The 23268-nt window shown below is 35.3% G+C and overlaps 1 protein-coding gene and 2 pseudogenes across 1 annotated transcript; 2 read left to right on the top strand and 1 right to left on the bottom strand.

Moving 5' to 3' along the window:
* Window positions 1–10394: 10394 nt before the first annotated feature.
* Window positions 10395–16442, bottom strand: LOC106358107 (AP-1 complex subunit gamma-1-like). The gene is made up of 18 exons (XM_048736735.1): window positions 16185–16442; window positions 15738–16040; window positions 15332–15473; window positions 15048–15221; window positions 14601–14780; window positions 13875–14029; window positions 13540–13630; window positions 13292–13455; window positions 13122–13176; window positions 12878–13000; window positions 12696–12791; window positions 12445–12572; window positions 12099–12203; window positions 11732–11988; window positions 11400–11645; window positions 11138–11313; window positions 10934–11035; window positions 10395–10781 (listed from the first exon to the last, which is right to left on the bottom strand). Exons 1-18 carry the CDS (start codon window positions 16214–16216, stop codon window positions 10686–10688), a joined length of 2625 nt encoding a protein of 874 aa, XP_048592692.1. The 5' UTR covers window positions 16217–16442; the 3' UTR covers window positions 10395–10685.
* Window positions 16215–17918, top strand: LOC106355196 (annotated as a pseudogene).
* A 178-nt stretch (window positions 17919–18096) lies between these two features.
* Window positions 18097–20291, top strand: LOC106355197 (annotated as a pseudogene).
* The last annotated feature ends 2977 nt before the right edge of the window (window positions 20292–23268 follow it).

Consider the following 23268-nt stretch of genomic DNA (forward strand, 5'->3'; position numbering starts at 1 on the left):
CTAAGTTAGGCAGATAAGAAAAAAACAGCACGTTTTCTATATCGTATAATGCAAGGATCTGCAACTGGTTCATAAAAAAAAAAACTGGTACATTTCAAGAAAAAACTATTTTTGGTGACTCATGCAGTTATGACAGAACAATTCATCAAATCTATCTTATTAAAACATAAGTACGTACTTATAGATTCATCCTAAAATTTACCACTTATTTACAATAGAATATCACCGAAGTATTAAATAATCCTAAGTTTAAGCAAATAAATGTCTTTTCCTAATTTAACTTAATCATTTTCTAAATAAAGTTTAGCTAAATTTTCATGTTCAAAATATTTTCTAAAACGATTTAGCTAAATTTTAGAAATATCTACTTTATTAAAACATGAGTACACTTATAGAATCAATACAATACTAAAAAGGGAATAATCTCAACTCTCAGCTATGACACATCATCAAAAATATTCTACCAATCAATTTTTATATTTTTGCCACATCAGTAATAGAACCTAAGTTTCTTCTTTACGAATGAATGGGTGGAGCTCTTTTAATTCCGTTGAAAGTTGAAACTAATCGTCTGTTCACCTTTCTCTTTGTCTCATTGTCACCCCTTAATTACAAGTCTGTATATCTTCCTCTTCACTTCTGTTCACAGATTCACTAACCGAAGATAAAGCTTTGAGACTTTCTCTCACACTCTTATAATTGGATCATACACGATGGTCTGTGGAAGGGATGCTTCGAAGAAGACGGTACGCCTTGCCGGAAACACATGGCAGCACGGTGAGTTCTTGATTTCATCTTAGGTTTTAATCGAATCTTTGCAGTTTGCACTCATGTTTATATATCATTAAAAGGTTTATTCTTTGGAACTTTGACTGATCTCTCTTAGAATCGATCTTTAGTTTTGATCAGTGAGAAGTGCACCGAGTTTTTCTGATGCTGCTATGGGAAGCATTTAACATCGTACTAAGGTCCTTGCAGAAGGAGGATGCAACAAAATTTCCCGACAAGCGTTTAAGAATGTTCTCGAAGAACATCTTTAAAACTCTTTTCAATGTTACATGTCAACCTCTGTGAGTGATTAGCTATTTTCTGAACATGTTTCAGGTTTCCGTACGACGCCAGAAGTTTACCGGAGAGATTTGTCATGGCGAGACCTTTAATGACTAGATTCACAATCACCAGGGAGAGAATTGCTGGTGAAACAAAAAAAAATCAAGCTTTAACAAGTGTCTGATTTCGTTAGGGATCAAACCTGTGAGTTTCACAGATGTTAAGAGTGAAGTAATAGACTTTAGCTTCTGGGGATGAATTGTCAGTAACAGAGCTTGATATATATTCCATGACATGTAGTTGTATCTCCGAGAATTGACATGTAACATTGCATCATTGTTAAGGATTTGTCTCTACAATGTTCCTGAAAGGTAAAGCCTCTCCGGAGATGTTTACCTGAGTTTTCTGTGAGTGGAGAGCCTGACCTTCTTTATCTATATGTAGAAACATGGGATGAAGGAGTTTAGGAAAAGAAAGAAGAAAGAACAAAAATTTGTTATGTGGGTATCTTCATATGAGTCATGAGTCTCTTACACATGTTTTTTAAATGAAATTGTGAATTGGTTTACGTTTCTCTCTCAGGTTGAACATTTGGCGAGGGAAGAGAATACAATGGGTGGTTATGAGCTCTTTGGTCTATTCCTTACTTATGGTTTTACGGAGGTGCAGCTTATATATCGACAGTCATATTCAGTCCTATCATTGTTGTTAAGGTATATGTTTCAGGTTCTGCAATTCCTGTTATCTAATATATGATGAAAATGGTATTGTAACTGCAATTCCTGTTAATTTTTACATGTAATTTGTTTAACCACACATGTGTTAATGCACCTTCAAGTGTATGGGCTCAAGTCGCAGCTTCTAGCTGTTAGTTCAACTTCAAGTGTTGCATTTTCTTATCCACTAGCAATGTTCTTTGGTACTGGTGAGACTTGCGAAGAGCTAATGCACCGTTTTTGGGAATATATATGAAACTCAACAATTTAGATGCGTATATTGAGATACTCTGGTTTTACTTTATTTTCTGGGATTGGATTTGTCATTTTTTGTATGTTTAGAGGCTTTTGAATGGCTCTACACAAAATAACTAAACACCCTTTTTTCTACTTCTCAATATGATTACAGGACCCGGAATATCCAATGGCTATTCAGTGTGATGAGAAGCTCTGTCATCCTCTTGGATGTGAAAGCATTCAGCTGTGGGGGATAAATGAGATGCTAATGCGCCAAATTTACAAGCAGTCATGTGATCAATAATGATTTTAAACTTCTTTATCCAACTGTCTCAGACTATGATGTTCGATATTATTATATCTTAACTTCTAAAGGTGAGCGACCAATTTCTTTTTGAATCCTAGACTGAGCATTCTTCAGGTTAGTATTACTCCTTCAAATATTATATTTTATTACTATGATAGGTCTCTAAACATGATTGTACATGTTACTGATTTAGTGAAAATTCGCACTGATTCCTTTACATCCCACGTTTTCTCTTTCTGTGTGATTGCAGAGCTCGACAAAGCTTCACTAAAGTGGAAAGAGATTGAACGGTCTGAAGTAAAAAAGTACTCTCCCATTTTGGACAGTATTTAACGGCTCCACAGATCTCATGTTCTCTAACTGTGAGTGACAATGGACGCTTGGGGAAGACGACGAGCATTTGGACGGATGGACGAGTGAAATTGACGTCACCTCTGTTGTAGTCATAATTATCATCGCCATAGCCACTACTGGAGTGTAAATACAGTGGTTGGAGGAGGATAAGAAAAGGGGTTTAGGGTGTTGGAAGAGTGGCGCTGAAGATGGGTGCGATGGAGAGATATAGGGAGCGGACAGAATCTGAAATTGCGGGAGAGAAGAGATGACTCTGTTGTTTTCCTGGACATAAATCTAGATATGGATAAGCTTCACAAGATTTTATGACTCTCTGACTCCTTTGATACGGCTCACTTCTCCTAGAAATGGTTTTAGGGTTTGTTCCACGAAGAACCAACGTAGCAAATTTGCTTAAAACAAAAGAAATGATAAAATATGTTACATGTAAATACAACATGAGTCAGAAAAGTATCATGCAGAAAACCTATATCCTTTTCTAGATTAAGTAACGGATCCGAAACTCCACGAGTATGACCATGTTCATTGGCTTTCACCACTGTGGAGGTTTCCATATCCCCGCTTCCTACGCTGAAGATAAAAAAGAAACCATTTTAGTCAATGAAAAAGAACGCCAGATGCATAATCATAAATGTACCAGTCCATAACCAATGGTTTCTTTCAAATGTTACAAGCAAGCCCGCACCAGAAAGATCTAAACCAGAATATAGAAAGGATATTAAATATTTATTTTGTCAGTCACTCAATCAGGAGAAAAGTTACGAAGAAAAACAATAAGCAAAAAATAGACAAAAAGTACAATAAATAGGGATGATGACTACAATGTGTGTATATATATGTTTGTGTAAAATTCTTTGTTGAAATAAATTTGAGATTATTTAGCAATTGCATGGGTGGTTGACATGATAAGTAACAACTAAATTTAGTTTGGTCTTCCAAACCAGCTGAATACTAATTTATGAAGTTATTTAGTTACATAACAACTGAATATGAATGTTTCTAAGGCTTCAATTGGTGACCGTCTAATTGAATAAAAATAAAAAATAAAATAATGAACAAAAATTCGGTTGAAGAAATGGGAAAATTAGAAATATAGGAATTTATGTTCAATTTATTTGTCATCGAAATTTGAAGAGGATTGTTTTCTTAATTTTTTCATCATTGAGGAATGAGAGGAATAGAGTGGAACCCATACGTGTAATTTGACAAAAAAAAATTAACATGATTGGTATAGAAATTGAGAAATAAGAATTTCACTATTATTTTGTTTATAAAATGTGGTCACAAATTGAAGCCTAAGTTTATGAAAAGATTTACACAAAAAATTCTAGATTGTATACTATGATATCAAAAAACTATTTTATAAATGCATTTACAACCAAAAAGAAAAAAAAATAAGACAATAGTAAAGAAAGAAAAGAACATTTATTTAACCAGAGATGATGAGGAGGACGATGCCAAGAAAGAAGAGCATAGGTTCCTCACTTAGTAAGCATGAGTGAGAGATCTTATTTTCTGGCAAAGAAACTTAGCTTATTTCTGAAGAAAAAAAAAGTCAGGTTTTTGAGAGAAGCCTAATTTTTTCTTTGGTTTGGTTTTGTTTATGTTTTATTTTCATTTGTATTGTGTTCTAATGAACTACGCCCGGTTTGGAAGACAATACTCTTTTGTACTTTTGGTCATATTTTGACTTAAACTTATTCTCAATCACTAGATGGTTCGATTTGGTATAAAAAAATAACAGATTTAAATCATGAGTTATTTTACTCAGCCATTTCTTGGTCACTTATAAAACATTTTCAATATGTAACCAATGAACTTAATTTCTCAATTAAAATAAACCAAGTAAGAAGCCAATTAATATGTTGGTTTGTACTTCCTTTTGTGGACAGAAGACCTATAAACGTGAACTCAATAATTCTAAAACCATAACAATGGTTAAATCATCTGTAAATTTATCAATCATTTTACATAAAAATAATCGAAATAAAATAGATTTCTGAATATAAGTAAAGTTTAATAATTGTCAGTCCATTTTCCTGACCATACTATATACAACTTCCAATGTAAAGAAAAAACACAATTGTGAGTTTTAACCATTTTGAATTCATTGAAAAACAATGAATACAAAAAATAATTAAGATCTTTCTATTATTTTGCAATTTATGATAAATTCTAATATACATTTACAAATACAAATATTAAGTTATAAATTTTAAAACTATAGAAGAAAACCCGGGCGTAGCCCGGAACAGTCCCTAGTAACCCTAAGAGTTAAACAATGTTTACAGCCAAATGCCATTGAGAATTAAATTAATCTCATATTAAAAATAATTTTCTTTTCCACATATTTATTGTTTTCCTAAAATAACTCAAATGAACTACAAAGAAGGAAACCGATTATTAATAACTCAAACGAACTACATTGTTTTCCTACATGTGATTTCCACGACTATAATAAATGAACTACATCAATCTAGAATCCAGAATATTAAAACAATCACAAAATATTTTATTTTACTCTTATAATAAATAAACAAGCATAAAATCTTAAATAAACATTTACGCCTACACACTTGCGGAACAAGCACAATATCTTATCACATTTTTTACATTTTGTTTTTAGTTTTCAAAATTACTTCATTAATTTTATTTATCATTTTAATTCGATTTCATTTATTTTACGTATTAACCATAATAATTTCATGTGTTTAAATGAAATTATTCCATTAGTGACAAGAAGTCAAACCGGTTAACAAAATTATTTTTATTTGTTTACTAGATCATTTACACATGGTCATTCATGTATTCGTTCAGATACATATCGGTTTTTATGAATATCAAATTTTTGGATTTAAAGTTAAACTATGTTCGGGTGTTATAAATTTTTGAACAAAGTTCAAGTTAGATTCTTTCGGATCCGGGTAAGTTTGTAGGAACCTAAAAATATTTAAATAACCTATATGTTTTAAAAGTATCACTAAACAATTTATAAAAAGTAAAAACCAAACCCGTACGGATGTGCGGATAAGCTCTAGTCTAATCTATTAAATTAGGATCATGACCTATTGATATAGGTTTAATCCAACTAATTATTTTATAACTGCATTTAAACAACCATAACCACCTTTTAAATATTGATACATGTTATGTCTAACTATTTATTACTAATAATAACTAACTTTTTGCATTTAATTTATAACCTCTTTTTTTTTATTTCCTATATTCTAAGAACCCATAACTCGCATTTATACTAAATAAAATTCACGAATATATTATATATATAGTGAAAAAAATAAATATAAATTAGAATTCACGAAATAATTGAGAACAATGGCAGTTAATTTAATATTTGTTAATAATTATTATCTATATTAGTAATTTTATGTTAAACGGTAGCTCCTCTAATAATAATAAGGTATAAATAGCACTTTTAAGATTTAACCATTTCAAGACTCATTAATTTTTTGGCATCTTGATACTGCCAGGAAGGGGAAAAACAAACTCTTTCCAAACAAGCACAAGCTTATTGACAAATATTATTTATACAAGTTTAATATTTATTAAAATAAACCACTAAAATAAAATCAAATTGAAATAACAAATCATGAAGTTAAGAAAACCATAATGTGGGTCTGAATTATTTTAAATTCTTAATAAATAGTTCCATTTAAAATAAAAAAATTAAATCATGTAAAGTAAATTTAATAAAATTATAGAAAAGGTTTAAAACACCCAAAAATGATTTTTTTTCAATAAAGATCGGATTTAAAATATAAAATATTTTATTTAAACTAAAATAATAAAAATAAAATTAGTGTGAAATAAGTTTAACAACGGGTTAAATAAACAAAATTATAATATGGATCAGAATTATTTTGAGTTTTCAAAAATTTAGTTATATTTAAAATAACAAAAAAGTCATATAAATAAATTGAAGATAAATTTAATAAAAAAGAAAACTTATAATTTATTAAAGATCATAATTTTCATTACGTAAATTAATTTTTTCAACAAAAATATTAACCCCGCATTTTTAAAGCGCGGATCAAAAAATATACCTGCCTTTAGAGAGATATGTCATAATCTAGTTTTTGTTTAATTGTTATTTCTTGTTAAGAAAGAAATGAGCACAAACTATCGTCTTCAATGGCAACACTTATACTTTTCCAATGGACCATCCAATTTTCCTTTATACAAACTCTTTTTTCTGAGCATCACTTAATCATCATTTTGACAAACTAAAAGAACAGGTTAATATATATTTCCAATTAAAATTTTGTTAGAAAAAGTTCTGTATTTTTCCATGTACCTATCAAATTAAAGCGTACAATCTTCAATTTGATCAACACTATTTGTGTATTTTCAACTTGTCTTATTTTAGTGAAATCTAGTGGTATTCATAGCCAAGCCAAATAAAAATTTCTAAAACTAATTTCTAAGTTGGTTATTGAAATCACCTGAACAATAAGTAATGGAAACCATTTTAATTTCTTTACCCACATCACATATATGTACTTTTTTGAACATTGCATATATATAGATATATGTACTTTCCTTTAAAATGTAATAAAGAATCAAAATGTAATTGCAAAAAAATTGTAAATTTTATCAGAAATTCACTTTAATTTGTTGAAGTTAAAGGAAGAAATTATATATTAATTCTTCCAAATACTCATCGTTCTAATATATTACTAAAAATTAAGCACAACTAAAAGTAAATAAACAAAAACCTAAACATTTTTCAAGCGACAGTCAAGTTGTAGCACAATCTTCAATTTACATAAAGTAAACTGACCAGACGTTCGCTCTAATATTTTCTTGGGAGAGAAATCCCTGGTCACCGTTGTGGAAAGTGACGGTGATAAACACGTGACCATGACTTGTAGTGGATTTTCTCCTGTGAAGCCTTCCAACAGGAACCACCGCTCACTTCGCTTGCGCCGGCTAATTTTACATTTTCAGACCCGTCGGTTCCACGGACCCAGGTTGCAAACGATTATTTTTTCCTATTATAATTTCTGAAAAAATTAAACAAAGTAATATTAAAAAAAAAAAACTAATGAAACCATGCATGTGACAAAGGTTATTACTTTCCTTGCGCATCAAGCAAGACTACGACTGCTTATTATCCAATAAACTGATGTACTAAGCGTGTTTGTGAAACGCACATATGTGTTGCAGACAGGAAAAAAGTTACTAGAGCATTTGTTACTAGTAATCATGAGATTCATTAGTCATAACCATTTTTAATTTCATCACATACACATCAATCTGTTGATACTAAACGATAATCAATTAAATTACGCTTGGTTAGAGTTCGTTTATACATTAGGCAGCTGATATATCAGTTAATTTGGTCTTCGTAATTTATTTATTTTCCCATGTGCTACATGAATCAATTAGGTGGGTGGACTAAAATTGTAAATGCTGGAGCTTTTGGCTATATATAGAAATATTCGATATCGTCCAATTAATAAACTGATATGCACGCATTTTTTGTGAAACTTAGTTACATGCAGGAAAAGACTAGAGCGTGTCTTCTAATTATTTCATGACAGATACATCGGTTTATATTGATAAAAATTCAATATGGCGAAAAAATGAGAAGTGTAGGGTTAAGCAAAGAGCGTAAATGCAAATTTTATCTCTATCTATATAAACACCGTCACCGAAAGGAGTGTAGTTTTACCTCATAAAAATATACTTTCTTGCTAAACAAAATATAAATACGTAGAGGGAGAGAGAGAGAGCATGGCACTCCATGGGGATTCTTCCGGGGAGTTTGACATCAAGTCTCCGGCCGACAAATTCTTTACATCTTTCGCCGACGACATAAGTAGCACTTTTCACATAATATGTAAATCATTTAATTCTTCCACAATTCATTCACATATATTTCTTTATCATCGATCAAACCCCTTAACTAATTGATGTTCTTTCACCGTAGCGAAGGAGAAAAGAACAGTAACCCTGAGTTTGAGTGGGAATCTAGTCTCGGATAGCTACAAGACGTTCAAAGCAACCATCACGGTCACTCCTGCGGAAGACGAGGGCAATGGTAGCCGCGTAGTGTGGACCGTCGAGTTCGAGAAGATCCGCCATGACATCGAGGATCCAATGTGGATCATCGACATTCTTATCAATTATTTAAAGGAGACTGATGAAAATCTTAATATATAGCTTTTTAAATCACAAGGTGCGTCTTTATTTAGGATCTAACAACTTAGTTGAAAAAGTTTTTAGATATGTTTCTAGTTTATTGCAGTATTTTGTTTTATCACGTTCGGCATATTAGGGTGTATAAACTCGTAAGGCTTTTAAGATGAATGATATATAGATCAATTTGCAAATTATTGTTTTTACTATGGTAAGCTTAAGAAAGAGTAAAAGTTGACATCTATCAGCACAACATATATGATTTTTGAGTTAACTACAAGTATACTCCTAACTATGGTATCTTCAACTTGTTGAATTATATAGGAGAGTATTTTTAATGCTGAATTTCATATATATAATATATATATATATGAGTGTGAATTCATTTCTAAAAAGGAAATTTATGTTATTACTAAAGTGCATTTGATCGGCTAGACCATGTTTTCCTCGGCCAAAAAAGTAAAAGCAGTAAAAACATAAGATTCTGTTTTGCAGTGCATACTGATGAGTTGTCATTTACTTCTTTTGCCTCTGGCCAGCAACATGTCAATAACGCAGCGGTCAGTTTCTGAAATTTTTTCTTGCAATAATCAAATTAAAAGCACAGTTTCCAGTCTTGTATTAACTAATGGACCTTTTACTAATGGATGCATATATCAAGATCCAAACTAAAATCAGAAACGAAATCGTTAATCAAATTCTCGAACTAAATTGAAGTTGAATACCGATTAACATCCCTAAATTGATAAATTTAAACCAAAACCAAACTGAAACATACACTCTATTTTTTTTTTAATTTCAGTGTTCTTCAAATATTAAAACCGGTAAAACATGAAACTAAAATATCTTATTAAAATCTGAAACATTTGAGGGGCTTTATTAGTGGTGATGTTTGGTGCATTGTCAAGAGGGATATATGAGCTGTTAGACTAAGGGGGCGACTGGTTTTCCCGCTACCACCCGCAAACGCAGTTTTTGCGGTTGGTAGTGGTTGTCGGCGGTTTGCAACAATCATTCGAATCGCTTTAAACCGTTTTAAACCGCTCCAAATCTCATAAATTCAAAAGCTGGTTCCAGTTAGGGTTTGCGGTTGCGGGCGGTTGCGGGAAGGTAAAAAAATTTTCTTTTTTTAAAAAAAAAGTATAAATATTTAATAAAAAATTTAAAATTGAAAAAATTAAAATATATCTATTATATTTTAATTAATATTATAAAATTTTATAATAAACCTAATTTCAATAAATTTTCAAAAATTAAAATTTTAAAATTTTATGATTTTTGATATTTTTATAATTATATTAAATGTAAATATTATTAATTTATTATTTGACTGTTACCGCATTTAGTAGTTAACCAGTCATAAGTCACCCGCAAACGCATCAATTTTTAACCGCAGTATCAGTCGTACAAATCTTTTAAAACCGTTAGAAACCGCAACCATCCGCTTCCACAAACTCCCGCAACCGCAACCGCTGCGTTTGAACCAGGCCGTTAGTAGCAATAAACTGCGTGATCTTGCTGAAAAAAAAGCGTGATCTGGGGATTTGGTGCATTTACAAAAAGGTTAAACATTAGCTACTAAATCCAAAACTTTTGCGTAAATCACATCTTTTAAAGTTTTATACACAACGAGACAAATCCTCGATCACTTTAGATACGAAACATGGGAAGATTTGTTCAAAAAGAAACCCGGAGAACCTCAAATCCCAAACAAAGCCATAAGTTCTTGTTTCAACAATGGAAATGTAAGAAAATAGGAAGGGTAAAAGCTGATTTTGCAGCATCTAACGGCTCGGGCAAGACCAGTCTTTGTTTTTGTTCTTGAATCCGGATGATGAAAACAAATACTCAAGTCCTTATGCTCACAACCCACGAGGGAAGTTGTTGATTTGTCCTTCCTCCAATACATCTTTTCCGTTCATTTTATACCCAATCCTCATGCGCATCACAAGAGATTTCTGTCATATAAACATTCAATCCCTCGAGTGTCAAAAGAGGATCAACCAATCTTTATTTGAACATAGATTGAGCTGCTGATCTCATGAAATGATTCACTTAATGTTGAAGACATGAGCTTAGAAAGGAAGCTCAACAAAGAAAGTGTAGATACCTTCCCGTGCTGGCTGTTAGTGACTCTCAGATTCTGCGTTACCTTACCACCGTTTGCCGGAAGTGTGTTACTGCTAGCTGGATCCAAGTGCAGCTGGAGGAACTGGAAATTTCCAAGAACGACAGACAAGGCTAAGGAAAGAAAACTTTATACTAAGGGGTAAGGAAAAAGAAGATAAGGACGAAGTTAAGAAACTGAAATCACCTTTGGAACAGCTGCCTGGAAGACAAAATCAGTGAAAGTATTAGGAGATATGTTTATAAAAGTGGCCTCGACGTTTGTTGTTTGTGGGTTCCCTGATGGCTTTGAGAAAGTGAATTCAATCTTCAAGGAGCTGCTCTCGTATGCAACAATAGGTGGATATGCTGGACCATTGGTTGCTGCAATTATGTTACTAATCTTCGTAAAAGGGTTTCAATGATTATATAGATTCTGTTTCAGTGATTATATAGAGACATTTATTTACCTTCCTTTGATGGACTTGGAGAAAGGCCATCTAACAAATCAAACATACCACCAGCAGACGCGGTAGTTGCTATGTGAGGTTGAGCTGATGAAGAAAGCGTGTCTAGCGCAGTAGAGGAATTATTGTTCATGTCGGCTGTTGATAACAAATCAATTGCTGATGTGCTGTTTTGTGCCGGAGAAGGGGTCCCAATTGATAGAATATCCAGCAACAGATCTGTGCTGGCTTTAGGAGCTGGGGTTGCACCTGAAACATTGCAAAGCTTAAATATCATAACAAAGGACACCATAAAATGAAACGAGCAGCTGTAGAGGCGCCACCAAAGAACTAACCAGATTGTGCTGATGATGATCCTAAGTCAACACCGAGAAGATCCTGAAGGAAATCTGCACCAGATGAACTACTAGGTGCAGCCAATATATCGTCAGAACCCAGGTCCAGCAAGTCCACTAGTGGAGCTGCAGAAACACCATTTGGAATACTAACTGAAGGCTTGGCCATTGTTGAAACTGACGCAGGCAAAGACCCAGCCCTCCGCACATTGAAGGTAGCCTCATCTAGCACTGGCATTCTCTCAACCAGAGAAGACCTATATATGCCCAGAGACCTCGCTTTCATGAGCTCTAAGTGGCAGACACAATGAAAAACTACAATAGAAGATGGATAATGAAGAGACAAACAAGGGATTTCATTAACCACCTGATATTTTTATGCCTCTCAACGATAGAATTGAACTCAATAGCTCTCTGCTGCATTTCAAGGAGAAGGCTCCCTTTCTGCTTCAAAATTACATCTTTAATTCTCCTGCCAGAATTTTATAAAATTGTTTAATCACCAGAAGAGAGCTGAGAGCAAGGATGAATAATGTTTTTCTAATCATTTCTCTGAAGGTTATGTACGCACTGCAGTTTCTGATAGACAGCCAAAATTCCATTATTCATATACTCAGTACGCATATGCATCTTGTGTAGAATTGAAGTTGAGAAGTAAGGATATTAGATGAACGAGAACAACAGACACTAAGATTGAGAAAACTTTGACATACTCTGAGATAGAAGGAAATCGAGATGACAGCTTCAGTAGAGCAACCAATGCCATCGCTTTTGTAGTCATATCTGAGTTATGGCGAGTAATGGCATCAACGATAACGTCCACTGCGTCACATTCCGTTACCTGCTTAAGGCAGACAACTAGTCATTGCATGTTTTATTTTCAAGTCAGCAAGAAATCCGAAGTAGCAAGATCATCTGCCTATTAAATATGGATAAATATGAGTTAATATTGGTACTGGCTCACCGTTATTGGATCTTCAATGCCAAGCATCCCCACATTGTTGACCAACAAATCACCATATTCCCCAATGCACCATATGGCCACTCGGACAAGGGTCTCCTGTTTGAAATCTCAAAGAAACCATATTAGGAAGGATTACACAAATTGAAGATCGAAATCAATCAAACATAGAAAATAAGAGGTACCTGTTCCGAATATGTCAAGAAAGCCTTGTATAATGCTCTGACTGTATACCCATGAAGCTCTGATGCATTGGTTATGACAACAATCAGAGCATGCCACACATCATCTTTCACAAACTTTCCAGCCTACTAACACGTAATAGAGGACAATAGGTTTAAGGCCGATACAAAATGTCAATCAAAAAGAGCTTAGACAACTATAAACTCTCAAAACATAGCATACAATGTCTCGTATTTTAATCCATACCTCAGACAGAACCTTGAGCATCTGATCAATGTACCAGATTTTCTCTGGAGAAAACCTGCATTATTGAAATTGTCAATAAATCAACATAAAATCCAGTTAACTCGACACTCACATCTCTTGAGCATAAAAAAGTTAAGGCAAGTGCTCACTTTCTCAAACAGATTACTTACTTCTCAACGATAGAACAAATTTTTGCACTAAGATCCTCCTTAAAATCTTCATCGCTGATTTCCAAATAATCAATTAGCTCCTTTGTCAGTTGTTTGACATTATTCTCATTCACCAAAAGAGAGACGAGTTCAAGAGCTCTTTTCCGGATAGAAGCATCTGGATCCTAGATTGTTGATGGAAGCAAAAACCACATTAATATGATTTTTTTCTCTAAGAAAAGTAGACAATTATTACTTAAAAGCAATACCTTAACACATTCCAAGATTGTAACTCTGTGCCTTTGCACTGCTTGATCATCAAAAGCGATTGCTTTCATCAGCATGTTTAATGCAACATATCTGAGAGAACGAGAATATGAATTTCATAAGGGGAATGCAGTGCAGCATGTCTGAGAGAACAAGAGTGAGAAATTATAATATAAAACGAATATTAAGAAGCACTGGCTGATAACAAGAGGGCAATGTGTTTCATAGAGTTGCATTGATAAACAGAAAACAACAAACTAGTAATCTAGTTCTAAACATATGGTATCATATGATTGTAACAGATAAAAAACTGAAGTGAAGGGGTTGAAACTTGAACCTGATATTATTGTCACGGTTAGACAAGAATCTTCCCAAGATATTGATAGCAAGCACCCGCAAGCTACTGGTGTCTTCAATGGCCATGATTGTTTCAACACACTCATAGAGTACGGCATTTCCTGCGTTCTTGTTTGATTCAGTTTTTGTTGCCACCTACAATAGCATGAAACCAACTAGAATAAAGATATCTCTCAGCGTAACAGCAAGGATCAAGGAACTAGGAAAACAAAGAAACCAACAGTGGATCCCTGACTCTGAAGTTAGAAGATTTCTAAAACAAGACATGCAAAAGAAGCAAGATTCGCCATGGTGATAGAACTGATTGAAGCAACCTATAGACTTATCTGGCCACAAATAAGCACTCGCTAATAAACAAAAGACCGGCATCAAAGGAGGTAAAATTCAACCCGGCCAAAAGTACGTGTAATGTCAGTACCCAACAAGTCATGTATCCAACAAAAAGAATGATATCCCATCAGGCCATCACCTATCAACTACTGAAGCTTCTTTCTCCCGTTATGATATACTTAAACAGGATCAGTTGTAGCACATGAGATAACAAAGCTATCATATAACACTAATACTTCCTACAAAAATTTAAAAATATATATTTAATGCAACTGAAAGAAATTTACGATAAGAACTTGATTGTTCCTAAGGGAATTAAACCCTAAATGTGAAAATGGTGAGCCATATCCAGAATCTTTAGCTATTTGTTACTAACCTGGGCAAGTATATCAGTCATCAAATCACTAGCATCGGCGTCACCGTGGCCTAAAACACGCAGGAGCTTAAGTAACCGTATGTGTAAAAAAGGGTCTGTGATCCCTGCAACATCATACTCAGGCTGATATGCGCTATTTGTAATATCCCTCAGAGTTTTTATCAGCCCCTCCGTGCATTTCTGCATAGACAATACAAAGACAAAACTTTATTAAAAAACCTGTCTGCCCATTTCAGCACAGTGATCTAGTTCTAGGCGAATACCGCACGTGAATCAAACTCATTTGAGGGCAGGAACGTAAGTGAAGGAGAAATATAGTACACAGAAGCATTATACAAGTAATATAGTGGGCACATGTACGGATGTTCAACGAAAAATAAAAAACTACAATATGCCGCTGCTCATGTATGCACTAATTAAGCGATTTACAGAAGTTTATTGAGCTACCTTCCTGAAGAATTCTAGGGCCTCATCATTGATCGTGCATAGTTCATAACAAAGTTGAACTCCTGTTATAAGAACCCCATGATGCTTTTCTTTAAGCAAGGAGGAAGCAGCATTTATAAAGTTCTCCGCAAGATCTGGAACTTTCCTTACTATTCTAGTGGAGCAAAGTGCCGCCTACATATAATACAACAACACAAATGGTCAAAGAAATGAAGGAACAAAAGAAAAAACAGCAATCGAACTCCATCAAGCCAAGCCATATATAGGAACTACGAAAACTTCACCTTTTTACGTATATTAGGGTCACGAAACTGGATCAACCTTTCTACTTCCGGCGCAAGATCACGAGCCATTTCTGCAGAACAAATGTTCCCTAGAGCACAGAGCGCGAGTCCTACAACATACTGGTTCGTGTGGTTAAGATCTCTGCACGTGAGTCAAGGCTAAACCGGGAACAAATCTATTAAGCTATTTTCCCCTCCTAAAATTCCCACCAAACCAATGAATCCCAAAAGTGAGATCTTTCACCACTAACATTGAACAAGAATCTAAGCAAAGGCCATGCTATTAAAATCAATACAATAGACTTTCCTCTCCAGTTCACATCACAGCAAAATCAAGAATTCAATCTTTCTCCACTAACACTGAACAAGAATCTATGCAAAGTCACTAGGAACAGTAAAAGGATACTGTTTTAATGAGTTAGTGACGAGCATCAAAACTTCTTGTCTCTCATCAAGAAGCAACATCAACCCAAGATAACCAATCCTCTTCTCTGGAAACCCAGGAGACGCAATAAGCTTCAAGCACTCCATCTGCCCAAAATGCGTAGGGTAGCCCAGCATGTGTATGAACATGAGCTTAGCCAAGTTCCTGTGCCTATCATGAGGGTCATTCTCGTTGATAGAAGCTCTGATATCAGCACACTCTTTTCTCACAACGCCACGCTCCTCAGCAGCTGTTTTGCAAGCTCTTATGGATCTGATCATGTCCCTGAATCATACAATTTTAAGTAAATTTCAAACTAATCTGAAACACCTAAACACCCAAATCCTTCTCGCATTCATTCGTATAAGATCAGAAACAGAGACTATTATGAAACGTGAGATGGAAATGGAAAGAAGAGGATCCAATTACCTTAGACGAGTACTGGAAGAGAAGGGATTCATGATTGGAGCAACTTTTAGGAAGAATCTACAAATCGAGTTAGCCGCGCGGAAGAATTGCGCCGCCGGGTTAGTCCCCGGAGCTCCGAGTAGCTGATCTAGAAGCGAGGGATGAAAACGAAAACTGAGTGATTTGGATCTCGGTGGACACGACGACGATTCTCAGTCTTCTTCGTAAAGCCACATTCCAAATTAAATACGTTGTAACGTGATTATAGATTAAACGGCGACGTTTCCTCAGCAGCCAGAAAATATAAACTAGCCGTTTGTGGGCCTTATTTGGGCCCAAGTATAACAATTACTTGAACAAGTGCGCGACACTTTAATAAAGTTAAAAGATGATATGCCAGTAAGTAAAGACGCAAGTCGCTTTCTCTCCCTCTACTCTGATTCCGACAAGTCGCTTTCTTGTTCGTCGTTTTCAATCTGGGTATGTTTCTTTCAGATATCTGCTCTGAATTTGTTAACTTGCCTCAATTTCCAAACCCAAAAATAGGATTTTTAATATATTTTCATGGATTTTCTCGTTAACAGTGAGGGCTAAGCTAGTTTTAGAAGACGGCTACGAGGTTACTACAGTGGTCGACGGACACAAGTCTGGTCTGAATCAACACACGGTTCATGCTCTGCCAGGATCATCTTCCAATCTGATTCGTCAGTAAGCACATTCTACACTACTTCATTTCCTCTGTCCGTTGGTAAAACACACATAAACCCACCACCTTTTGTACCAATCTTTGAATCGAATCATCGTTATTGTGTGTATGACTTTTCTTTTTTGTGTGAAAGTCTTAAACTTTTACTATCTTTACTTTAGGTGAAATTTGTAACTTATTTGGAGCATGTTTTTGCGTAGGTTATGTGACCACCATTGCTGGAGGAATCTCCAATGAATTTGGACATAGAGACGGACCTGCACACAACGCAACTTTCTCTAGTGACTTCGAGATAACTTTTGTTCTGACCATGGAAACGAACTGATCCTTCAGATAAACCTAAAGGAGGAGGATTGCCTCGAAATTTCTCATACTAGTATGTTTGTTTTTGTAAATTTTGATATAGTCTGCTTTTAGAAACTTCAAAGACTCTTCTTTTGATGTTTTCAGGTTTAGGGTCATACTCTCTTTGGTCAGTAGGGGTTGTCCTCTCATGCTTTCTCGGTATAGCCTTGCTACTCGCCCTTACATCACTCATCATGTGAGTTTCTTTATATTAACTATCATCATCACATTTTTTTTTATGTCTAACTCTCTTAACCAAATTGTTATAGACAGGAAGAAGCGAATCACCACTGGTTTCATCATGACATGGAAGCTTCTCCTAATCAAATTGGGGAAACAAGTTCGGACCTTCTTCTCCTACGTTAGAAACTTAGTTGCTGGATCGGTACTAATTTGTCTAGTTATGATGCTTGTCTCTCACCTTTCCCTCATGTACTCCGCAATAAGTAGATTAGACTGACCCTTCTTTGACTCTTCCTCGTGCAACCATAGATGACATGATAAACGTTCAGATTGTAGGATTTTCAAAGATGGCTGAGAACAGCGCTGCAGCTCGTGGTTATTCCTCTGCTGACTAGGCTTTTGTTTAAAAGCAGAGGAAGTATGCGTCTTCAGTAAAATTGTTAATGTTCTTGGAACTAAAAATAGCTTTGTGCTGAACCTTTGCTTAAGAATCTTTATGGAAGTGGTCATTTTTTTCCTTATATCACGGAATGTTATTAATGTGATTTCTAGAATTTATAATGTTTCCTTTTATTTGTTGTAAAAATAGAAAACTTACTAAGAAAGGTTAAAAGCCCGTAATTGAATCCCTACGACGATGGATATATAACTAAAGCACTTTTGTGACAAAAAAAAAAAAAAAAAAAAACTAAAGGTCACTCACCAGTCGCCAGAATCTTTTTAAAAAAAGAAGCATGCACGAGGAGGAGGAGAATATGTTGACGTTGGAGAGTCCGTCGGAGGTTTATTACAGGGCGTATAGGGATTACTGGCATAAAGTGAATGAATCCGATGTAAGTCTTCCATCTTCTTATTGTTCTATAGGATTTAATTTATTCTATATGATGTTCTTAAAATCGATCGGTTCTAGCTAGGTTGTTTATGGATTTGATTATTTGTTTCGATATTTAAAATTAACCGATCGCTTCTATGGTTGTAGTTGTTTAGTGGACTGATTATTTTGTTGACAGGGCTTCGATCTTGAGAATATTTCAACACCGCCATACTATATGTTCAAAGGACTGCTTCCCTTCGATTGTGTAAGTTGTGGTTATCCTTATCCTGTAATGGTCAACCTTTATGCTAAAGTGGGGCTTCATCGTTACAATATGTTGAAGGTAAATTAAAAACTACTCTTCTCTTTGTGTTTTACCAACATGCTATTGTTCCCTTATAACCACATTAATTCACTTTTATTTCTTTTTTTTTCATCTGCTAGGGTACAAACTTCCAGCTTGATTCCCTAGTGAAATTCAACATGTTACCTAATTGTGTGTCCTCTTTCTACATAACTCTGCTTGCACACGATCCAGCTCTTGACCCATTGGATAAAACCTTCCAGGTGCGAGTTGATGAGCAAAACGCCAATTGTTTGGATTTTACGTGCTCCATTGCTAGACTTAAAGATGAAGGTGACTTGTTTTGCACTATTGTTCTTTTCTCCTTTTTTTTTTTGGTTTTTAGTATAAAATCTCACATATCTTTTATGATTAATAATGTTGTTGCATAGTGATCACCAAGAACCCCTTGATACCACACTTTCATGGTGCCGCAGTGGCAGATGGTTTCTTCAAAAGGTGAATTGCCTGATTGGCCGTCAGATGATGCTTTGAAGGATGAGAAACGGTTTTACTTGGTAAGATTATTTGTAACACTATTAACTTTTGTTTTCTCATGATTAGTTAACCAAGTAGTGATATCCTCTTCTTCATTTTTTTTTTTTTGATGTTGCAGCTGAAGGAATCAGAGTGGCAAACCAATGATTGGATTTCTATGTATTTGGAACTTGTAATTTGTGCACATGATAGGCGGATTCAGAAGGCAAGTTTTACATATCAATTAATCACATATCATGATTGACACTAGTGGTATTACTAATAACTAACATTAAATTTTTTGTTGTTGTCCTACAGAGGGACGTTCTGTCCCAATTGGAGATTCTGGAAGTGGCAATAGAAACTGGTATCGAAGAAATGGAGCCGCCAAACGAGAGACTCGAGGCCAAAAGTGCAAATGTCTACATAAAGTTTAAGGGCATGGCAAATGTTAGATACTTTAGAATGATTTTTGAGATTGGTGAGCATGTCGAACGCAAAGCTGTAGTTAGTATAGTCTCAATAGATCGTATAGAGCACAACTATAAGAACACAAATAAAGAACTCTCTTTATTAATCTCTCTTAAGGAAACACTCAAAAACCTTAAGCTCCTCAATCACAATTCTCTAAAACTCACAAAGGTATGCAACACTCTTGCAACTCTTTATATAGAGATTATATTTCCTAAACTCATTAGGAACTTATATTTCCTTTTTCCTAAACTCATTAGGTTAACTTAGTCTCCAAGTTATCTTTAAGCTTATCTCCAACATTGTCCCCCTTAAACTTAAAGTTAACTTCTTGAACTCCCACAAGCTCTCGCATTTCTCTGAACTTGATTCTCCCAAGTGCCTTAGTTAATATGTCTGCTTTTTGATCTACTCCCGGAATATGTTGGACATTGATTTGCTCATTCTCTACGCATTCTCTAATGAAGTGATAGCGCTTGTGTATGTGCTTGCTCCGTCCGTGAAACACAGGGTTCTTTGTGAGCTCTATAGCCGACTTGTTATCAACTAACAGCTTTACACGATCACATGAGGTTTCAGTGATCTCGCTGAGTAACTCTTGAAGCCATATGGCTTGCTTTGCCGCTTCTGTTGCCGCCATAAACTCTGCCTCGCATGAAGACAAAGCAACAGTCTCTTGTTTCTGAGAACACCAGGTGATAGGACAATTGTTCAAGTAGAAGATATGTCCTGTAGTACTTCTTCCATCATCCTCGTCTATATTGTGACTACTATCACAGTAACCAACTAACTCTGTGATGTTAGGAGTTTTCAAGGCTCCTAAGACAAATGTTGTAGTATAAATGATTGTCGAACCAGTTCTGAGGGATATCAAAGCACTGAGAATGCAAGTACTCACTTAATCTAAGTGCAACCAATGATTTAGAAGGGTTTTAAACTATGACTAAAACTAGAAAGCAATAACAGAATGATACTTTTTTGACTAAAGGAAAAGAGAACTCATGGGTATAGGGATTAGACCTTGGGTGATCAAGTATCGAACTAAGGATGGCAAATGATCAATCAAACAATCAACCTTAAGCCTAGACACAATTCTAAGCAAGCTCTATGTCTAGATGAATGCTCATTTGCTAACATATCTCAAACATCAAATGTCTTTGGTTGAATAATATGAAAGCAATCATTACTAACAAGTCTATTAGCTATCTTAGCATCTTTAACAACAAATGTCTTTGGCAAAGTATACTAAAAGCCTAGGAGAGTTGTCTCGGGCATTTCATCGAACACCTTTCGGGTGAGAAATGCCTAAGGATCAACAACTGAGTGGCCAACTCAGAAGATGCATTATGATTACTCTACTAGCAAGGAAATATGAATGATCTACACTAAAACATCCTAGAACTAACCTAATCACCCTTAATCTCCCTAACCCATGAATTCAAAAGGTGATTACTCACTAATCTCCATGATTCCTCTTAAACCCATATTGGATTTCAGATTAATCATGTAGAGAAATACAGGAAATAAAAGGAACACAGAATTTCAATAACAAACTGATCAATTCATTCAAAGAGATCCCTTTCCAAAGGTTTTTGGTGGTTTTTCTAAGAACAAAGATGATCTGCCTCCTGGTGGCTTACAGAGTAATAAAACATAGGTTTAGAAAATAAAAACGTGCATAATGAAATGACCAAAATGCCCTTGAGAAATCACAAGTTCGAGCAGAAACAAAACACGGAGCGACCTCAGCCCGTCGCTCCGACAAGTCGCTCCAGGCTTCGGGAGCGACCTCGCTGTGTCGCTGCGAGAGGTCGCTCCGGGCTCGTTCTGAGCATCTCCGGGTGATGAAAACGCGAGCGACTTCTCCCTGTCGCTCTGGTATGGTCGCTCTGAGCTTCGGGAGCGACTTCAGCACGTCGCTCTGGAAGGTCGCTCCGAGGTGTAAATGTGTGTCTCCAGACGTGAAAACACGAGCGACCTTGTGCAGTCGCTCTGGATGAGTCGCTCCGGGATGTGGTGCACAGCGACCTCATGCCGTCGCTCCGAGAGGTCGCTCCGGCTGTGCTCGTTCAAAGATCACTCTTTTCACCTCTTTTGAGCTCCAAATAACCTCATGTGGTACTCCAGTACCTAATAGAGACTCATGTGTGCAAAATGCAACCTAAACATGTCTGAATCCTAATCTATATGATGAAAATGCTCATGGATGAATGGATAAAACAATGCAAATATGCAAGATATCAACTCCCCCAAACTTGTTCTTTTACTTGTCCACAAGTGAACTTTCTAGAACTCATAGGAAGAGAGGTTGAAGGTGGGAGCACATAGCCAAAAGAAACACAACTAGCACACTCTCTTATTACACTCTAGCTTCTCTAGGCCTATCTTAACTCTTTTTGTTCTTACACTCATCATCAAGCATCCACACATTCAAATCAACCAACTCTCACATTCATTAAGCACAAAACATCAGGTGAATTCTTGCAAATGGTCAGTTGGTCCAAGTCATTTGGTTGGGTAAGGGAAGGCTTTTATTCAAGTGATTCAAGAGATTCAAAACATATGATCTTTAAGGTGGTTTACTCTCGAAACAAGTAGCCTTGACATTGCACATAATATATCTAAGAAAGGGATCAACTCATGCATACAATGCTCAATCTCCATTGTTCTACCCTTTTCCCAAACATACAATTACACAATCATTCCCAAATGTCAAACCCAACTCACATCTCTCACCAAAAGATCCTAAGAACATCAACTCTTTCTCTTTGAAATCTACAAGGGATTTTTCACAACCTCAAAACATTTCTTAGCTCCTAACAACTTTGCTAGCCCCCTTTTCTTTTCTTTTTTTTTTTTTTTTCTTTTTTTTTTTTTTTTTTTTTTTTTTTTTTTTTTTTTTTTTTTTTTTTTTTTTTTTTTTAGGCTGGGGGCCAAGACTTTCAAAACTTGAGCTAGAGGCTTCTCTACTTATCCCAATAAAACAATTCACTTAAGCACAAAGAGTCTATTCTTTTCCTTTTTCATTTCTCCCAAATCATAATCACAACACTCACCCCCCACCTATAGCTAGACAATAGAGTGCCCAATCTAGCAAGAATGAAGATCAAGCATTGTCGTTCCCGATACTCTCAACATTATGCGCATGTAAGACTTTCCGAAGAAGGCCTCACTCATCAAACAATGAAAGCTTAAAAGGAGGGAAAGGTTTTGGGAGTGGTCTACCACTAGAGTTTGTCAAAAAAGATTGGCATAAAGGATGTGACAACTCAAGTGTGTATAGCCATGACTCAGTACACAAGGGACCATGAGCAAGAAGCATTAAGTTCGTTCAGTTCAAATAAGGTTGTAGTTGGCTTCAAAGACTGAGTTTCAGCAATCAACAAGTTTCAGGAAGAGTTTTCAAGGCTCGAAACATACAAGTCTTTTTGAGAGGTGCAAAAGCTACTCAGGTGCAACGTAGTGTTCTTTACAAGGCATTTAAAATCATTGCTCCCAATGCAAGTGAATGCAACCTATATGCTCTAGACTCTCCTAAAAATGCAAATGATGCAAACTAAATGATTGATTTTTTTTTTTTATATGCAAATAGGTATGCAATGCATGACTCAATGAAACAACATCAAAGCAAACATGATCAAATACTTGGTACCTCCCCCAAACTTGAGTTACACAGTCTCTGTGTTGTCAAGTAGAGAGAGAGATACCGAAAAGAAGACTAATATGCAAAAATAAAATGGTATATACAGGGGAGTGTGGTGGGTTA

The sequence above is a fragment of the Brassica napus genome, chromosome A7 (assembly GCF_020379485.1).
Source record: "Brassica napus cultivar Da-Ae chromosome A7, Da-Ae, whole genome shotgun sequence".
In the NCBI taxonomy this organism is placed as follows: Eukaryota; Viridiplantae; Streptophyta; class Magnoliopsida; order Brassicales; family Brassicaceae; genus Brassica; species Brassica napus.

Coding starts and splice junctions, on each gene's coding strand:
- LOC106358107 (XM_048736735.1), bottom strand. CDS start 16,216: ATGAATCCCTTCTCTTCCAGTACTCGTCTAAG. Junction 13,456..13,539: donor CAATCTTGGAATGTGTTAAG/GTATTGCTTTTA, acceptor TCAACAATCTAG/GATCCAGATGCTTCTATCCG. Junction 10,782..10,933: donor CTAACAGCCAGCACGGGAAG/GTATCTACACTT, acceptor TTTATATGACAG/AAATCTCTTGTGATGCGCAT.